The sequence below is a fragment of the Micropterus dolomieu genome, linkage group LG10, assembly GCF_021292245.1.
Source record: "Micropterus dolomieu isolate WLL.071019.BEF.003 ecotype Adirondacks linkage group LG10, ASM2129224v1, whole genome shotgun sequence".
Taxonomy (NCBI): Eukaryota; Metazoa; Chordata; class Actinopteri; order Centrarchiformes; family Centrarchidae; genus Micropterus; species Micropterus dolomieu.
The window spans coordinates 13,571,077-13,590,340 of NC_060159.1; the positions used below are offsets into that span (position 1 = coordinate 13,571,077).

The following is a 19,264-nucleotide window of genomic DNA, read 5'->3' on the forward strand; positions in this document are numbered from 1 at the left end:
CATTAGAGTCAATGGAGCGCATCCATGAAAGTGTCGGACTTCAGTTAGAGAGAGTCCTATACTGCGCTGTGATTGGCCAGCTGTGTATTCGGGGTGTGGCTTAGCAAAGGGTCAATTGAAAAGACAGTTTTCAGTCTCCCCTCTTTCAGTTGCGGCCGTTCAGGGGGACACTGCTGTCTCATCTTTTCGTCCCTAGTTCAGAGGAGTTTTGCTGGACTTAATACTTCATTTCATATTCTGAACTGTGTTTTTTTTCATATTCCGTGTGCGTCCATGAGAAGCGAGTACATTATTTTGTTTGTTCATTTTATCGTGTGTTTTATCACCTGTCTCACTTCATATCCTATATATTGCTGTGTTTGTTTTCATTTTTATAATCAATATATAGTTTATGTCAGACTTTCCCTCCCATTAATTAGTACTGTGAGCGCTGACGGGTCAGAAAGGGACCATTGCGCAATTACCTAGTCCGTGTGTCATTAGTAAGAGTATGCAGCTGAGCCATTTCAGTCCCATTATTGAAGCTCCCTCAGAAGTTATTCATCTTTATTCATTTTCGTCATCATATGTCATTATTCATACTTGTTTATCTCATATCATATTGTTTTTATTCATTACTATTTTCAGATGTCTAAAATTTCACATTTGTTTACATATTTGTTTATTCTCTTTATACACACACATTCATTTCAACAATAAACAAGTTGCAAAAACAAAGTGTGAGAGTGTCATTGGATTGGATAGATTACCAACATCATCTTAATTGTTCTAACTGGACAAACTGTGGTTGTGTACAGCCACAAAAGAAACATCCAGATAATTCATTCATTTTAATAGAGGTCTCAAGTTTGGGGGTCAGAAGCAAACACCTCTTTTATAGTTCTCAAAACTAAACCTGAAGGAAACTATATTCAAATATCTATGTTTGAATTTGTTAGTGTTTAAACCTTTGCCATTCATGTTCAGTGGTAATTTTTCATGCAGGAAGTACAGTAGTGTGTCATTCATATAGTGTAGTGGAGATTGCAGAGGGCCGGATGGTGGCTGAGAATATGAATAATTTTCTTTCAGTTCCTTTGGTTGTTGAAATATATTCAAAATTCAATAACTATCTTCCCAACTTGACTTAAAAACCAGAGGAATTCCCAGTTAGACTGGCCGCAGATTGGATGGATCACAGCCTTTCCTTACTTGTACTTCACTGAACTGTGTCAGGTCACCTTCGTTAAGTTCAGTAAACTCACCTTCCTGAGCAATCTCCCAAAGATCGAGGGCTACTTTAAATGCCTGGGCTACTGTTAATGTCACAGCCTGAGCCTGGAAAGAAAAGGGGAAGAATGACTCAGTAATGAAACATGAATAGCTGTGATTTAATTTGGTGGTCAAGAAAATGTTTTGCTTTAACATTTTTAGTCTGATTATTTACCCATCTACAGTGATAATTAGATTTATAAGTTTAACAGTTGAAGAGTTTTTTTCTATGAACTAAATTATTTCTATTTATAATATTACAATTTCTCAACACTGGTAAGATTAACAGTATACGATACAGATTAGTGGGCTGTAGTCTGCCACAAGATGGAGCCCCACACCAACTACACTTATGCTACAGTTCATCACATGCACTCAGTACCCCAAACAAACTGACCTTATGGCCTGCTAATGTCATAGAGCATGTATTCCATATATGAGGATAAATACAGATATACACGCAGGTAAATGCAACAAAATTGCACACTTACAATCTTCTTCTTTTGGCAGAGAAATGCATGGCACTCCAGGGTCTCACTGAACTGACTCTGAGAGACATATGCAAAGACCTTATCCTGAGTTTTGTCAGCGGTGCAGTACGAGATTCTGTAAGAGAGAGGGGGGGGGGGGGGGGGGGGGGGGGGGGGGGGGGGGGCAATATTTACCAACACTATCAATCCACCTGACATAAGTGCATTTATGATGATGAAAGCACAATTGCACCAGACAGGAACTAATTTGTGACATGAATGTATTATGGCAAACATCCTTTTTTATCACAGGACTCACATGCAGAACAAAGAACACAGTTACAGTACATTAGCTGCTAGCTTGCACTCTTAATCAAACCTCATACATCAAAGTAAGCTACGCTGCATACATGTCAATTTAGGCCATAACTTTGCATTTGTGCTCAACCTACTGCATATGCATAAGCAAACCAATCATAACAGGATAAGAGAGGTGGTTATGAATATTATGCTGATTAAGTCCCACAGCTGGGAATGGTGGAGCAGGAGACAAACGTGCAGCAGTGACATCCATGAGAGATGCTCGAAGCTGTGACCGAGCACTTCAGTCCTTCATATTTTCACAACATTATGCAAAAATCAGTTCAAATGCTGATATAATATTACTTTGTGGATTTGAGGTTTTTAAATGCCAGGCTTAAAGGGTCATCTGAGCCTGAAATTTTCAGTGAAGTGTTTTGATAATGGAGGTACAATGAAATTTTTGTTGAACTGAATGTAGTGGGGTAACTTGTGTGCTATTCCTCAGAGTTTTGTCTCATTCGAGAACTGTTCATTTCTGAAACCTCCCTGATGATTATATAATATATTGCTTCTTCTGTTGAAATATCTGAATTTTTACCATCAGTATGAAACAGAAAGTCTTGGATTACAAATTGATCTCCGTCATGACTATATTGCACAAGAGACCTCATTCCCAATAGTCACACTGAATCTCTCATATAATATCTGGTTTTCTAGAAATCCAACTCTCTGCAAATCCAGTGACACCCATGGCTGGTTATTTTCAATGGTTATTTAAAAATCCACCAAGTCATTTTGCTCCCCCACAACAACTCATATATATTCGCTGAAGCGACAGACACAAAACAGATGGATTTGTTCTGTCGGATTTTGTGCAGGCTTTTGGGGCGAGGGGTATCGATTTCGAGTCACCCTGTATGTCCATCTGATGTTGTTACCTGAACCAGCAGAGCGCGTCATGTTTGTTGCTTTAAATAGATGTGTAAATGAGCCAGTGAGTGATGCACTCGACCTTTGTCACTTGTATTAAACATACAACCTTTATAATAAGCCACACAAGGACAAGACTGGGTGCTTTTACTCTCATTATGCCCGGTATAGAAATTTGTCTTGGCCGAAGTTATTTTTCTCTAAACAGAACAATCATCCTATCTGAATTAGACTTAGATACTCAAGATCTCTGCACACATGTCAGACACCATAGGATTACTCTCAATGTTGCGTGGACCTCCATGTAATCTGCTGTCATAACAGTAACTTGTCCACTGTAAGGAAAAGCGGTCTGCAGCTGATTCAAAAGGGGCAAGTCATATATATTCGATCAAACAACAAGGACGAAATCACCAGCCTTCAGATTTCTCTCTCAGATTGTTTGCTGGCTTGCACCACTACTGCATGACCCACATTGCAATGCCCAGGACACCCAGCTCTGTATTTACCCCCTTTCCCCCGTGTTCTAACTTATATTTGGGCCTTAATTGCAGAAAAAAAAATGAGTGGAGAAAAAGTTAAAAGCACTGACCTATTTAAGTTTGGAAAACAACTGTGATGTAACCAACTGCTCAATATAAACTTAATTATCATCTTATTGAGACATTATCTACTTTCTTCCTTTACTATATTTTGCGCAACCTAAATTTCACTTATTTCTGTGGACAGACTTGCATCCTGCTGCGTGTGTGCACTCTGAATTTCAATTTGTTTTTCTAGAATCACTGTATAAATTATTAATAATAATAAAGTATAATACAGTAGATCCGAATAATTCATATTGTTGCATTGGCAGCAGTATTACAGCGGCAGTACTACCAATAGCAATTAAATCAGTAACTGTAGTGAAGTTAAAGTAGTTGTGTTCTTGTCATTTAGGGAATCAATGCTTTAAAGCAAAAAAGACCGTAAAAAACAGAAAAAAAAATAAAAAAAATTTAAAACACATTGTGAAAAAGTTCTTCTGCAAAAAAGTTATTCAAAAGCTGATTTGATTTTGGTTATTTTTATAACTTGTCACAGTTCTTATTAAAGGTCTCCATAAACATGCTATACAAAGTTTAAATAAAGGTAGATACAAAATAGGTTTGGGCCGACAGACAATGTCATTGTCCATCGGCAATGGCTGACAGACATCAAGACGTTGAGCCGGCATATGATTGTAAAACCCCCGCCCCCCAGCAAAAAATCATCTCATATTTTCACATTATACCACCCTTTGAAATCAGGTTTTTATGACTATGAACATTCTTATCATTGTTTTCAAGTATGCTTTGCACCTGCCTCGAAATTCTCTTCTCCCCACACTCTGACACGCTCACACACACCTACACCTCAGGTAAACACCCCGGCTTGGCCCGCCTCTCTCTGCCTCTCTCGCCCCCGTCTGCTCCATTTTCTCCATCAGCAGTATGTTTTATAAAGTCGCCTAAAAGACTGAGCACTTGTCTTTTTTCCCGTATATTTCCACCCGCGACCCATTATCATGGCAGCAGGTGAGCCGCATGAACTGAAACCAACAGCTGCACCCTGTGTGTTCACTGCTGCTTTACCTGGTCCATAAAAAATCCACTGCGACTTGTAACTTAACTTATTACTCTACCTTTTGTTTTGTTTTTTTTACCGAGGGAAGTCTGTGCGAGAACACATGCACATAAAATGTCATCTGCCCCCCTTTTGCCCGCGTACCCTATGTCCATCCCGATGTTTCATTGCAGGCATCATTCGATGGAAATTTTGTAGACATCGCCCAACCCCAAAACAAAATCTGTAAACAGCCAATGCCTGGAACTCAGCAGGCTCCTCTCTCTTATCAAAAATTGCAGTAGAGAGGGGTAGTTACAAGTTCTGAGACAGAGTTTTAATGCATTTCAATAACAAACGCTGTTCATTGTCAATATGTAAATAATATGTAGCCAGATTTCCCAGAACATTCAGCTTTAAGCATAAGCAAAATAAGCAAATAGGTCAGTGCACATGCAGTGGCTGTCTGACTAGCCTATGTGCATCCCGTGTCCGTTTATCAACAGCAAGAGTTTAACAAACATGAATGTATCAAACAGTGGTTTCATTATAAAATGGCATCCACGTAACAATAATGTGTTTCTGAACAAAGACCTCTCATTGGAGTGAATACACATTTAAAATTTCACCTTTTTTTGCCAAAGACATACAAGCTTCCTCTTTGACACAGTAACTTGGAGTGTGATGAACATGTGCGTTAACAGAGTTAAAAACAAATCCATGTAGATGCAGATTTCACTCATAATAAGACAAGTGGTAAAAAAAAAAAATGTTTTAACTACTGCCACCAATGTACCACACAATGGATCATATTCACAAAATAAGCCTTCAGCTTGAAACAACAACAGAAATAAATAAATAATAGAAACCATCGCAGAGGTTTTTCACTAAGCTTGAACAACAGAAGCTGAGCTGTCAGTCTGCATCATATCTCCAAAGGGGCTCTGTAGACAGCAAGTCTTTGATCTCCTCACTGTGTAGAGCACCGGTGTTTGTGAGGAAGAGAGGGAATATCAATGGAAATATTTAAATATTTACAGTACAAACCCTGAATAGAATTTCATACATCAAAGCCTCAAATTCTCTAGTAAAGCAGGTACGTTGTTTAACACAACCATGGACTAATTTTAAAGCTTTTACCAGACATTAATAATGAAATACAGCGCTCATCAAAACATTTTTCATCATTCTCAAACAAACGGCAAGATCAAATGGCAAGATATTTTCAGGAATGTTAAAACACTGGCATGTCGTGTATATCGCGCTGTTAGGGATCTCTAATCTTATTACAATGTGCATCATTACCAGGTGGAGTGTCAGTGGTGCACACAATAGTTCCAGCTCCTCTTTTCTGACCCGCATGCTTTGCTGATCGATATGCTGGTTGTTCTGAGAGCTCTGGTCAGAATATGAATCAGTAACACCAGTCTGGATGGCAGCTCGACACCTCACGATGCTGTGCTTATTGGGAGGTTCACGTTTCACTGCCTTTATATTTTTGATACTGAAAACCAAACAAGCTACTGTGTACAACACATGTTCGGAGATATGTATGAACAAATGTAATTACAGGAAATACACAATTTGTTTGGTTTTCACACACCTATGAAATGTAAAGATTTGTTTAACATTTATATTAGTACTTTTTTTTTCTGCTGTAACATATTCCATTTTATAGAAAAATTTGGCATTTTAGGAACTATGCTGCTTATTCCATTAGTGTTTCATGTCTGTGCATCAAGTATGGAGCTGGCAGGAGACAGTTAACTTAGATTAGCATAAAGTATGGCATCAAAGGGAAACAGCTAACCCGACTTGCTCTAAAGAATCTCTACCAGCACAGATAAAGCTCACAAATTAACATTATATTCTGTTTAATTTGTACAAAAACGAAAGTGTAACAACGACACGTTGTGGGTTATTTGTGTTTCTGCATTTTGTTTATTTTTTTACAGCCAGGCTTGCAGTTTCCCCCTGCTTTCAGTCTTTATGCTAAGCTAAGATAATTTACGGCTGGCTCTGGTGTCAAAAACTCTATATCATTACATGAGAGTAGATATCATGCGGGACTCTGACCATCCGATTGTACAGTTACCTAAAATTTGTCTTTATTGACTGCTCCAGTAAAATGAAGGGCAAATGGCTCCACACGTCAACATTCTTCTGTGTATATATTTAAGCTTCGATAGCAATCTGTAAAATATTGAAATATTTTGATACTGCATCAAACAAACACTCTGCTCTTTGATATTGTCATAATAATGAAGCTTTACTGTTGTTGTACAATATCATCTAACCTCCTGTGGTGTAGTCCTTGGCCTAACCCCTGCCAGCAGGTAGACCCATAGCACTACAAGGGAGACTTGCTCATGTTGGAAGATCAGGCTCATAACAACATAACTTGAGTGTCTGATGCTGCAAATGAGATGCACTGTAAAGTGTGCTGTCAGGAACGGAGTGGTTGTCAAGGCTGCTGAATTCAATATCAGGTTGTGATACTGTGAAAACTCAAGTGCCACTGATACAGGATGATATTGCATTGTTTGTGTGTGGGCGGGTGTGTGTATGTGCGTGGGAAGGTGTGGGTGGATGGGGTGGGAGAGTCATGGCTTCCATTTCCAACACGATGCACAATGCCTTCCTATCCATTTCCTATCCCCCACTAAGCATCCCCTGAGGGAAACAGCCCGACTTCCACTAAGTGTGAACACACAAATAACTCTACACACATTTACATATATACACTCACATGCTCATATGTCCATCAATGTGTGGACATCTGCGCGCACACACACACACACACACACACACACACACACACCCCTTGTTTAACTGACTCTTCTCTCCCTTGCTTGTTATGCACAATAAATTCTAGTCTGATTTGGTACATTGTCTTGCATCTACACTTTCTTTCACCCTTCGCTTGCTTTCCTGGCCAATAAATGGATTATGTGCAACTAAAATAAGACACAAGAAAGGAGGGGCATGAGGGAAAAGGGGCTGTGAGGTGGTGGAGGTGGGGGTGCGGTCTCATGAAGGGGATAAATCCATCCTCAGTCAACTCAAAGCTCTTCAGGAGGCCCTTCAATCTCTCCTGTATCATCATTGGGGAGTACTGGCAAAGACTGGCGGCTTGAGTTTCAAAGTAGGCAATTAGTTGTGGATATTCCTGTGTTCAGAGCTCTGTTTATATTAATATGAGCAGAAAAGAAAGACATATTTCTAGACAGTGAAAATGAAAGGGGGAAGGAGAGGAGGGGAAAAGATAAGGAGAGAAGAGAAAGAGATCAAAGACGAGGCTGATTCCCCTGGCCTGTAGTCTGTTACCGCTGATAAGGTGGATCAGAAGGGGATGCGGACCCATGCGCACACACACCAACCACATGTAGTGTATCTCCACACACACACACACACACACACACACACACACACACACACACACACACACACACACAGCCCCTGCTTTTATCATGGCCTGTTCTGTAAACACAGTCCGGCCATTTGATATTTAGACTGTAATCCTCAATGACACGAGGCCCAGTCTACATTACAGGCTGCTATCCAGTGAAGGGGCAGCCAGCCAAACATATCACAATCCACACACACACACACACACACTTCAATGATTTGGGAGAATGAAACCTAGCATGGTGCTCTCTGTGTCCCTTTCATTGACACAGAGAGACAGTAACAGGCATCCCCCCCCCCCAGCAACCCCCCTGCCCTCCCATTATTGGTTTCCGTGTGAATTGATCAAACATGAGACTCACAACAGCTCTGAGCAGAGAACTGCTTGGTTTAATCCAGAAAAAGGAGCCCAAGCTATGGACAGAAAGGGAAAGTGACCTAGATAGATGATATCAGTATCTTCATCATCAGATGCAGCCACTGATTTGCTTTTAGGACTCGACTAGAAGGATTACCCGAATTGTCAGGCATAGGTGAACATAACAGTTTAATAAAACAACACAAAATGTAAAAGCTCATACCATGTTACTAGGGCTGAGGTGATTCATTGACGTAGTCAACGTAATCGATTACGTAAATGCGTCAAGTCGCATTACGTGCGTTGAAGTGTCGCTGCATCCGGTGTTAGCAGGGATTCCCCCGGACAAGCTCCAGCTACAACACTGCGCCTTCGACCGTATAAATTTTGGGAGTATTTTAGACAGACACTCAACAACGTGCTGCTCTGCGAGCTCTGTGAATTGGAAATAGCTTCACTGCAGCACTGCTGTCCATGAATACGTGAAGCAGCATGAACACGTGAAGTGAAAGTTTTCTGGAGCACTTTGTCTAGACAGAAACCCCGCAAAACGTGTTTACATTCTGTCTCCACACAAGCACGCCACATTATAAGCATGAGGACAAGAAGTCCTTTAAAATTTATTTTCTAAGTATTTCTTCATTGCCTTCATGTTAAAAGTAATTTCTTCCCCACTGCTGTCACGGTAACGTAACGTTACACCGTGTGTCATCTACCGTTAGGCCTTACATATTTTCTGTTTATTTAACAGCCACGTATGAGCGAGAAAAGAGCTGAAAATAACCTATAAAATAAATATCCTGCCATGTATCAAAACTGAAAATAAAGTTCTGAAAGGTTGAAACTAAGTGTTTGAAAACTCAAAATCTTACAAAAGTTTTGCAAGATCGAAAACTAAGATTTGCAGGCTTGCAAAATGTAAAATAAAAAATAAAAAAAATCTCTGCAAACATTATGTGGTTTTTGAGTTGTCCTACTTCAGAACCGCACCATTTTTTTTTTTACAATGTTGCGCAAACAAATTTATATGATGTTGAGTTTCAAATTTGTCATTGTTGTCCCAGTGTATCAGTTTGTTTTCCAGGTTTGAACCCTTGTAAATGGTGATCTGAAAACTGGTGTGCGAATATGTGGCAAAAAGTTTTACAACTCTGAAAATTGAGGTTGAAAAGGGCAAAACTTTTAAGTGTGGTAGTGGATTTTAAAGTTAACTTTACTGCACTTAACCAGTAACAACTATTTGTGTAGTTTTTTTTTTTTCTTTTATGGCCTAAAGCACAGAAGACTAGGCATGCTTACCGTCCCTTCTATTAAATATCACATACCTACCTTTGCCGTCCAAAGCTGAGGCTACAGGGCTTCCCCCTGTTCGTTTAACTATGAAGCTATGGGGATCCCCCACTACGTTACACATCTTGACCCTATGTGACGACTTGGGAGTGAGAACGGGTTGGCTGGAGTGTTTGTCTCAATAGGCCTCTTCTCAGAACCCATCAGCTATCATCTAACAACGATTTAGCCACTGGGGGCGACGGCCAATATTCCTCTTTTGGTCTCCACATGGACTGTTCAATCATGATTGTGTAGGCTTTGGTTCCATGCAGGTGGTCAATACTACAAACGGACTACAAACAAAAACCAGAATGCTTCCAACCACTGTGCAGGTTTCTCTTTAAAATCTATTTGATTTGTACTTTTTATTTACCTGTATATGGAGACATTTTCTATGAGGTCTGTGGTCTCTGTGTCTGTGATGATGATACCTTTCGGTGAGACTGTCAGTGTCACTTTCCGAAACTTCTTAGCTCTGGCTCTGGCCTGTGGATATGAAATATAAAAAAAACACATATATACACACACATTTTAAAATCAAAGAACATCAAAATCTTACCACGGGTACAGACAGAGCTAGCCTGTCACTCTGACATAAATATAAGATGATCTTACTTCTGATTAAGCACAAAGAACCCTAAAAGCAATTGTCCCAGAAATGTGGGAAATTTATAAAAGGTGACAGAACGGGGGGGATGAAAGCTGCAGTGTGTAGCCCAGAACGAGTACTCGAGGTCGGGTTGGCAGCCACCGACTCCCCCTGCCGCTCTGTTCCATCTGGAGTTTCACAAAATACGGCCATAGTGCTGAGCTTGCGGTCTGTGACAGTGCCTGTTGACAATGACCTTCTTAACATGCAATTAGCTAGCAAACAAGAGCAGTTTTATTTTTCCCACCCAAATATCATCAGGTTAACAATCAGTGACTGAATGTGAATACAGAAGAAAGAAGGCAAAATAAAATAAATTATTTCATCATTTACCGCACATTTCTACATTCACCCGGCACCAGAGCACTTTCATTTTTGCAGGAGGTGAAATAAACATTGAAGAGAAGCTGAGGATGAAAAGGAGTGGGATATTTGCTTGAACAAAATCTAGGACATCTGAAGGACAACAGGAATGATGCCTTGGCTTGCTACAGGAGCCTGAATGCCCTGGAGATGGTGACAAACAACAACACATTCTGTTAAAACCCACAGCACTTGCAATATGGGAAACTAATATTATAATAGTGAGGAAAAGGGTGCTCAGGCTGACTGTGGCAGCTCATTCATGTAGGAAGTGCTAACAACCACATTTCTTCTGTTATGTTACTCATGTTGTGCCACAAGGCATAAACCAATCTGCCAGCTTGAGATACCCCATTTTCTCTATATGTTCTGCCTTGTCTTATCATGCCTGACTGAAGCATGTAGCCAATGGAAAAGTCACAAATGTATTCAGTAATCCCATTCAGGTTGATTGGTTACCAAGGGAACAGACAGAGACAACCGATTAGCTTTTTTCGGTCCTAGTGTAAATCAATTGAATCTTAATCCTGCCATTAGGTTCGGTTCGGTCTCTAATTGAGAAGTGGGAGGTTTATGATTAGGCTGCCTGTGCCAGGCTTTTCTTTCTGCAGAGAAACAGATTAGACATTCTTATTGTTGACGGTGTTCAGTGAAAAGGTGTGTGTGTGTGTGTGTGTGTGTGTGTGTGTGAGCATGAAAGAAAAATAAGGAGGAAATACGTTTGTGTGCATTAAAACATGCAAATAATTGGGTTTTGTACATCTACAAACTCACTGGTTTAAAACAGTTGTCAAAACGGTCTTATGAAAACTGACGGGATTCTGAACTGATGCAGAAAACTGTGCTCAGAAATCCCCTGCGCGACTCTGTGTTGTTAAGTACACAACATATCACTAATTTCACTGCTGCACATGTGCAGCCCTCGATAATCCTAGATTAACAGCTGTGTTTCCATGCAGCCCTACTGACCTTGATATAAACATGACCCAACTATAACTCCATGCCAAGAGAATTAGACAAAGTTGAAGGTGAATGATACTAATTACTCAGTATAAAAGTAATTCTGGTGCACTGTTTATATATATTTTTCAGAACATCTCAATCTAAACTTTTCCCTCAGAATGGACTATTTGTCCTACATGCTAACTTGAAAGGTCACACCGATCCATCAACACTGAATTTAATTGATTATGACAGTGACCACAATGGTTTTCTGGCCATGAGTTTTGCTGAGCTGTGACTGACTGAAATTCTGACATATAGGGCATCTTATATTCTTTCATTGTCTGTAGTTAGCCTATACCACAAGTTATATTATACTGTAGACAAGCAATGCAACCAATTCATCATAACTGATCACCCTGTCCTGGGTAATCAGAATAACATGGTTAAAATCTAAATTTGACAAGCAGTCACCTTCAAGTCATTCAGATAATGTGCACTGCAGTTTGAGGCTGTAATTTCACAAATCCACAAGAGAATTTCTATAAAAAGCATCGCTGTAATTGAAATCTTCACAATGTCACTCTTGAAATTTCACATTGCTATTGAAGGTGCTGAGCTTGCCCACAGAATTGTATGCAATATTGTTTGCAAATATCAGAATCAGTACAATCATATATACTGTATAAGCACTAGTACTTCTGATAATCAAAGGGTAGTATGTAAGATTCGTCAAGAAGTGACCATAAAATGTCAGAGTCAATATAACATCCATTATAAGGCTGTATGAGTCAGAAAGAGACCAGTGACTCACCGTGGCTACAATTCTGCGAATGGCAGCTGAGGCCATGTCCTCTCCTTTGGGCTGGCCCACTAGGGTCATACCCAGGTATTTCACATTGAACACCATTCCCTCCAGCAGAGTCTCCTTGGTGTCTGTCCAGTTCTCCGGCAACTCTGGTTGGACAAAAAGACCGGACATAGGACATCATCAAAATGCCCTGGTATAACTAAACAACTACATAATTACAAAAAATGTGGTAATGTACATCACTAAATAGGAGTCCAGAAAAAGTATTAAAATGTTTTACAATACCTGTGAATGGATGCCTAAAAATGACATGTCACATAATCCACTTATAATAATAATAATAATCATATCAAACTAGTTAATTAGAAATGGGATTCACACGTTAGCCTTGAAAGAAATGTGTCACAACTGTTAAAACATACATGTCAACGTCTATAAGTCTGTCAGAATTAGTTTTCAAGTCAGTTTCTTTATTGTTTGTTGAGCAGACTGTTTACAATACTCAGCACAGACAGCATGAGAGCTGGCAGAGTAATATCACAGCTGAGCAGACAGGGCTGTGAATATACAGTAAGATCTTTCACAAATTATGTGTGATATAATGATTACACTATTTTTTTTATATTAAATATTTTTTGTGCTTCAAATGGCTCTCTTCCGGTGCTCTGCAACATGTTAAAAACGTGTGCTTTGAAAGATAAAATAAGATAACAACCAACTCTAGTGAGAGAATAAACACATGGTATCATCATTTATTTTGTGTAGGAAACAATCCATAAGTGAGCCTCACATTCCACACTATGCTTACATTTTCTTAATTTAAATACATCTTACATCCTACTCATCTGTTACCATCTCTTACAGAGTAAGAAGCTAATGTTTCTGTAGTAGAAAACAGTTAGGATCTCAAACATAAATTGTTGCACAGGCCCCACAAGCCCAGTGTCAACTGGGCTCGGACAGGCTGTACAAAATGGCTGCAATGTCCTGCTGTTGCTGTGATTTCCAACAGGTAGCACCAAGCTGTCCTCTAGCCGACTACCGTGGGAAGGGAGGGGGACTGCTCCCATTCAGAGAACTTAAAATATCTCTCAGCGACACCTGGACACCCTGCATTGGAGTATCAGGAGAGGAATAGCTTACTAAACTATGCAAGAGACCACATTCTGTGATAAACTTAAAATGAGTCGATAACTGAAACATATGATTGACTAAACCACAGCGTTTCAAAGCATTCATCTAACAGCAAAAGCGCAGTGATAAAGACAGACACAGAACTGAAAATGCCCATGGTTTGGCCCCCCATTATTTCCCTTCTTCTTACAAGGGTATTGCTGTTCGTAGCACGCACTGAAATGAGGGAGCGAGAATGACAAAGAGTATGAACAAGATGAGCATGTAGAGAGAAAGAGACACAAACGCAATCAGAGTCCAACACTCTACTGGGCTATACTGGCAGCAAACTCCTCACATGGGCTGAGCCATCTGTCACCGGCAGGCCCCATGCAGCTGTGAAGGCGAACAGCAGAGACCACCATCCCCTTACAATGCTTCCAACAACTCTGAATTATTAACTAATCTTCAATCGTGCTATGGGGGCTGCTTCAAAACCAGGGAGCACATTTGACATTATTAAATGTGATTGCTTAGGTGGGCAGCATGGTTTGTTGCTTTTGAGTGTTCTGGATGAGAGCTATGTGAGGATTCAGGGTGCGAGTCTCACATATAGTCTAACATGGAAGTTGTGCCTTTATTAAAGCATTTCATTGTTCTGAGCCAGCAGGCTCACCACCTTTTAACAATGGCTCTTTAATGCTGTATTGATCCATGAGGGAGAAATGTATCCTCTCCCATTCCCCTCTCCACAGGAGGTCAAATGTCAGAGACAGCTACAGAACAAGGGCTACAGAACAAGGGCTTCAGTCTTTTGCTCAAGAACACGAACAACATAAAGGCATAATAAAATAAGGACACTCTTTATGGAAAGGCATTGTTCTGTTGAATTTTGCAAAATGAGTTTTAATCACAAACAGACATAATTCTATTTACTTCCATTGTATTGGGTTGGCAGCACAATTGTCAGTGGTGGATATTTGACAATCATGGTAAATAAAACCAAAACTATCTGCATGGTTTGGTACCACTTGTAAGATTGTGGTGTACCAAAAAAATAAACAGGGATGGGTGTGAGAGCCATTTTCATTAAATATTCACAATTTGTTTTTGGTAAACCTCCCGCCATCAAGGGAAGCCAGTGGCACTGTCAATTTGGCACCGGAGTTCTTAACCTAGGTTCTTAACAGGACACAGGTGTTGCTGAGCCAGGAATGGGAGCACACACTTGACCGTGCCACTTGAGATATGGTGGATGAAGGTTGTTTTTTTTGTTCTGTTTGCTGGTTTGTCTATGAATGGTACAAACAGAAAGTGACTATACATACTGGAAACAACACAAACACCGATCACCAGGTCCATTTGAAGCCTTTTATTTATCATGTAGCATTATACAATATACTGTATATTTATTTTATCTAAAAACAATGTATTAAGTATTAAAATTAACAGATGATAAAGTGTCATGAAATGACAACTGGTTATTTTATTGGCAGGAAACATGGGCAACAAATTCCACTCCCTCTGTCTTAGAGACTTAAACCATAGCAGCCTTTGCTTGGTTACTGCGAACATCTTAAAGCTAAACAAATACAGCTTTCCTGCGGAATAAACTACAAAAACAGAACAAATAGCATATTTATAAATTTACTTCAACTATAAAAACTGCAACAAAAAAGGCTGTAGCAAAAATATTTAAGAGATAATGGAGCACAGGCATCCTGAGTCAATGATAAACTCTGACGTAGCCGTTTTTTGTTCTGGAAAGCTCAGGCAGGTTGTGTGGGCTTTAGGGGGGTATTGAGAGGGAGAGTGGGCTACAGAGGAGTCAAAACTGTCATCAATGAGATTTGAAAATAAGGGAAATTTAAATAAATAATAGTACAATGTTAATTCCATGTTATACTGTTAGTATATTGTTAATATTACTTATAGTTACTTTATTCTTTATAATTTCATATAGTTTACCAATAGTATAGGTCTAATATTATTTCAGTGGGTTGTTTTCATTTATTAAATCCTTTCTTCATCTTTAACATAGGCCTACTGCCACCGGCTTTACCAGAGGAGAGAGTAGCAAACACTTTAAATACGGCCAGCAGGTTTTTATTTGATTTTGTAAAGGTTAAAAATAGCCTACAGGAGATATACGGGCAAACATTTAATGGGAGATTACCGGGTGAGAATGGGAGACATACGTGAGAATCCCGGGGGAAATGGGAGGGTTGACATGAGAGGAGTAGAGAGAAGAGTGGGGTAATGTTAGCCTACATCCACACTACTACGGTTTTTTTAAACAGGTTTATAGCCAATACGATCTTCTCCGTCCACAGCAGCGTTTTAGCTGCATATCAGAGTTGATCTCCATCCATGTTAAAACGACTGAAAACAAAACATCTTCAAGAGAGAGGCAGTCAGCTGATTGAGTGGCGCCTCTCTTTGCATCAGGAAACTCACACTGAAGGATAAGTCCCTCTCTCTCTCGGTCAAGACAATTAAACTCTGGTAGTGGGTGGCGTGTGTGGGAGCATGACAACGACAGTTTCATATGATCGCTCCTGCATCTGATTGCTGCTCATCTCTCGTTGTAAATGATTAACTTGGCGCATCAATCGCTTCCTGTCTGAAAAGGACTCTGGTGCTAGCTAGCTTTGAAAACTGCTCAGACCACGCAGTGAAACCATTTTAGCTGCCGTTGAAAATGTGTCCATCGAGTAGGCTATTGCATCATCTGATTGGCTTTTCTGATCTGCCTTTTTAGAGACCACCGATCAAACTAGTTAAAGCCATTATTGATCTTAGCACCCTTATTGGAAACCCTGGACATTTTCACCATTTACTGCAAGAGTCTAAAATAACTCAATCAGCAGCCGTGGTGGACTTCTTTGAGGCAAAGGGTCACTACAATGCGTAAAGCCAATTATCCATCCGCTAACCAGTCATCCACACAGCAATTGTTCATTCAAAGACTATTATTCGTAACCAGGCACAACAGGCTGGTTTTTAGCCTTTTTATAACCAAAAACAACAAAAGTTTACAGAATGGTTTAAAAAGTGTGTTTATCTACATTAACATAACTTGCAAACATTAGCACGCCCAGCTTACTATCTACATTTCTACAGCCAAGGGTTAGTATATCTAATAATTTATATACTTGTATTTTGGGATTACAAATGATGTTAGAAAATTCACAGTTTGGGACTGTAACATTCCCTGTGTGGGAGCCCAGAAGCTACTATATCACAGTTCGGAGTAGCGAGAGCAGTTTTGCCCTGCTCTTTATTTGGTTGGAGGAAGTTAAATGCTACTAACCACAGCCTAACTCATTACCAGAAGTGGCTTTACTTTGTAGAATTCATTAGTTAGTCCTCATCTTTACAGGTAAGGATAGCTTACTTTTTATTTAGGACATGTAGTTTTAGCCTCTGTCTTTATCGATGTAGCCACTAGAGCTAGAACGATTAATCAAATAGTTGATTAGTTGTCAACTATTAAATTAATCAACTATTTTGATAATCAATCAATCGGTGTGAGTCATTTTTTAAGAAAAATTATCTCATTCCAGCTTCTTAAATGTAAATATTTGCTGGTTTCATTACTCCTCTATGACAGTAAACTGAATTTCTTTGGGTTGTCGACAAAAAAGGACGACGTCAGCTTGGGCTTTGGGAAACATTCATCGTCATTTTTCATAAATTTCTGACATTTAACTTTTTCATCACATTACAAGGTAAATTTATTGTCATTTTACAACAAGGTTGCAAGATAAGATATAGTTAGGATATAGGTAACTGTAGAAAGTAAACAACTAATAGAGTAAACAACTAATTGATTAATTGAAAAAAATAATTGACAGATTAATCGACAATGAAAATAATCATTAGTTGCAGCCCTAGTAGCCACTATGTGCAGATAGTATTTGCTTTGTGTTGCTTTAAAACGTGTCGGCTGGAAACATTAAAAACTCAGCTCGTGACTTTGTTTTAAACCAACTCATTGAATTAGCACTACTTAGCTAGCTAGCTGAGGCTGATAAAATCTGATGGTGACAGTTGCAATTTAAGGTGACTAAATCAATGGTTGTCACCTGGAATTAAAGATCTGATGTTGCTTACTTCTTTGTGAAATCAGACACCCATTGTATAAATAAATCATGTTTATAAACTGCATTATGCACCATACTAGAAGGGAAAGCTTGACAGGCATAGCAACAGTGATAAGGGTTGTGGGCTTAGCGATTAAAACATAGCCTACTTCACCATGACCAACTCCAATATCAATCCTTCAGTGCAGTTTGAGTCATCCCAAGCTGCAATACATCAACTTATGGTCAAATGGTCACGGTCGCCTTCTTTAAAATAGCACAGCACTATAAAGCCGAAGTGCTACAGTCCATGTTGTGTCTTCACCAGGCTACACACATGAATTATTAAAGAGATTTGTGTTGATGCTGCAGGGTTTCCAATATATTATCCCCTAAAAGAGGAGGGCTTAAATTTTTAATAAATCCTGTGCGAGTCTACAGAGGGACTGGGACTGATAAGAGTGACAGGAACAAGCGCAGGGAGGCTAATTGGATTTTAACATGTTGAGGAAAATACTGAGGAAGACAAAAAAAATTTCAACTTTAATTTTTTTAATATGCTGTACATTTGTCATCTGTGTTAGTGTGAGTGTGAGTTAGTGTAAGAGTGTGTGTGTGTGTGTGTGTCAAGGTGATTCAATTTAAAAAAGCACAAAACAAGATTAGGGAGGGCGAGGCCCTTGTGGTGCACTGATGACGTTTGCATCTTTATTAAACTGATGCCTGGCAACACTTTCACACTCTGTTGCGGCAAGAGCTCCGATTCCATTATGTTCTCACAAAAGCCTAAAGGAATCAATGTATTACAATGAAGGCACTTTGAGCAATTTGATGACATTTTTCCGCACTCTGCCTCAAGTTAAACAAGGTACCATTGTGAAGCACTGTAAAATACCTAATGCTGTTGAACAAACAACTGACAAGTGTAACAGTAGCTGATCTGACTGTAGTAGTAGTATAATAGGTACCATGTGCCCTGCACGCCTTCAGCTACATGCAGCGATCACCAGCTGTCTCTTTGAGCTCCATGCTCAGTAATTTAATTTGCACTGAGAAGTCGAAATCGTACCCCGGTGAATTCTGCTCCGGCTGAACACCTACACTGACGGTTAATTAATAACACAAACAGGAGCGCACAGATATGCACACAGGCACCATATAGCAGGAAAGGGCACATGCACAGGCATGCAGGGGGCACACACACACACAAATTTCCTCAAGATACTATCATCCATATTAATTGCAAAAACTGTTGAAATAAGTGTGTGCTCCAGGGTCAAAATAAAAGCATTCCCTGTTCTCTATTTCCCTACAGGTCAGTAAGTAGGCCGTTCTTCAAGGATGTTTCACACATGTCTTGGTTTAAATCAAATGCCATAAGTACAACATCAATTTATGAGTAAGGAAACATTCAGCTTGCTTTTTAGACCCAACTGACACCCCCATCCTCCATATCCTTCTTGACATAATCTCTTTGCCTTACTGTTTTACTCATCCGATGGAACTTTGAATCTAGGACACCACCTTGACAGGGAAAATAGGCCGCACATTCAGGGAAGATGGGATGGTTGGAATGTGTGTGTGTGTGTGTGTGTGTGTGTGTGTGTGTGTGTGTGTGTGTGTGTGTGTGTGTGTGTGTGTGTGTGTGTGTGTGTGTGTGTGTGT

The 19,264-nt window shown here is 39.7% G+C and overlaps 1 protein-coding gene across 8 annotated transcripts in view; it reads right to left on the reverse strand.

Annotated features, from left to right (window-relative positions):
• si:dkey-71h2.2 (low density lipoprotein receptor adapter protein 1) overlaps positions 1-19,264 on the reverse strand; it is a 112,725-nt gene that overhangs the window by 68,468 nt on the left and 24,993 nt on the right. For all 8 annotated transcript variants that reach the window (XM_046060915.1, XM_046060920.1, XM_046060921.1 and 5 more), the window contains exons 2-5: positions 12,405-12,547; positions 10,010-10,122; positions 1,743-1,857; positions 1,245-1,317 (exon numbers count right to left, since the gene is read on the reverse strand). In XM_046060915.1, the coding sequence (XP_045916871.1) occupies positions 1,245-1,317; positions 1,743-1,857; positions 10,010-10,122; positions 12,405-12,547 (444 nt within the window). The remainder of the gene's footprint in view (positions 1-1,244; positions 1,318-1,742; positions 1,858-10,009; positions 10,123-12,404; positions 12,548-19,264) is intronic.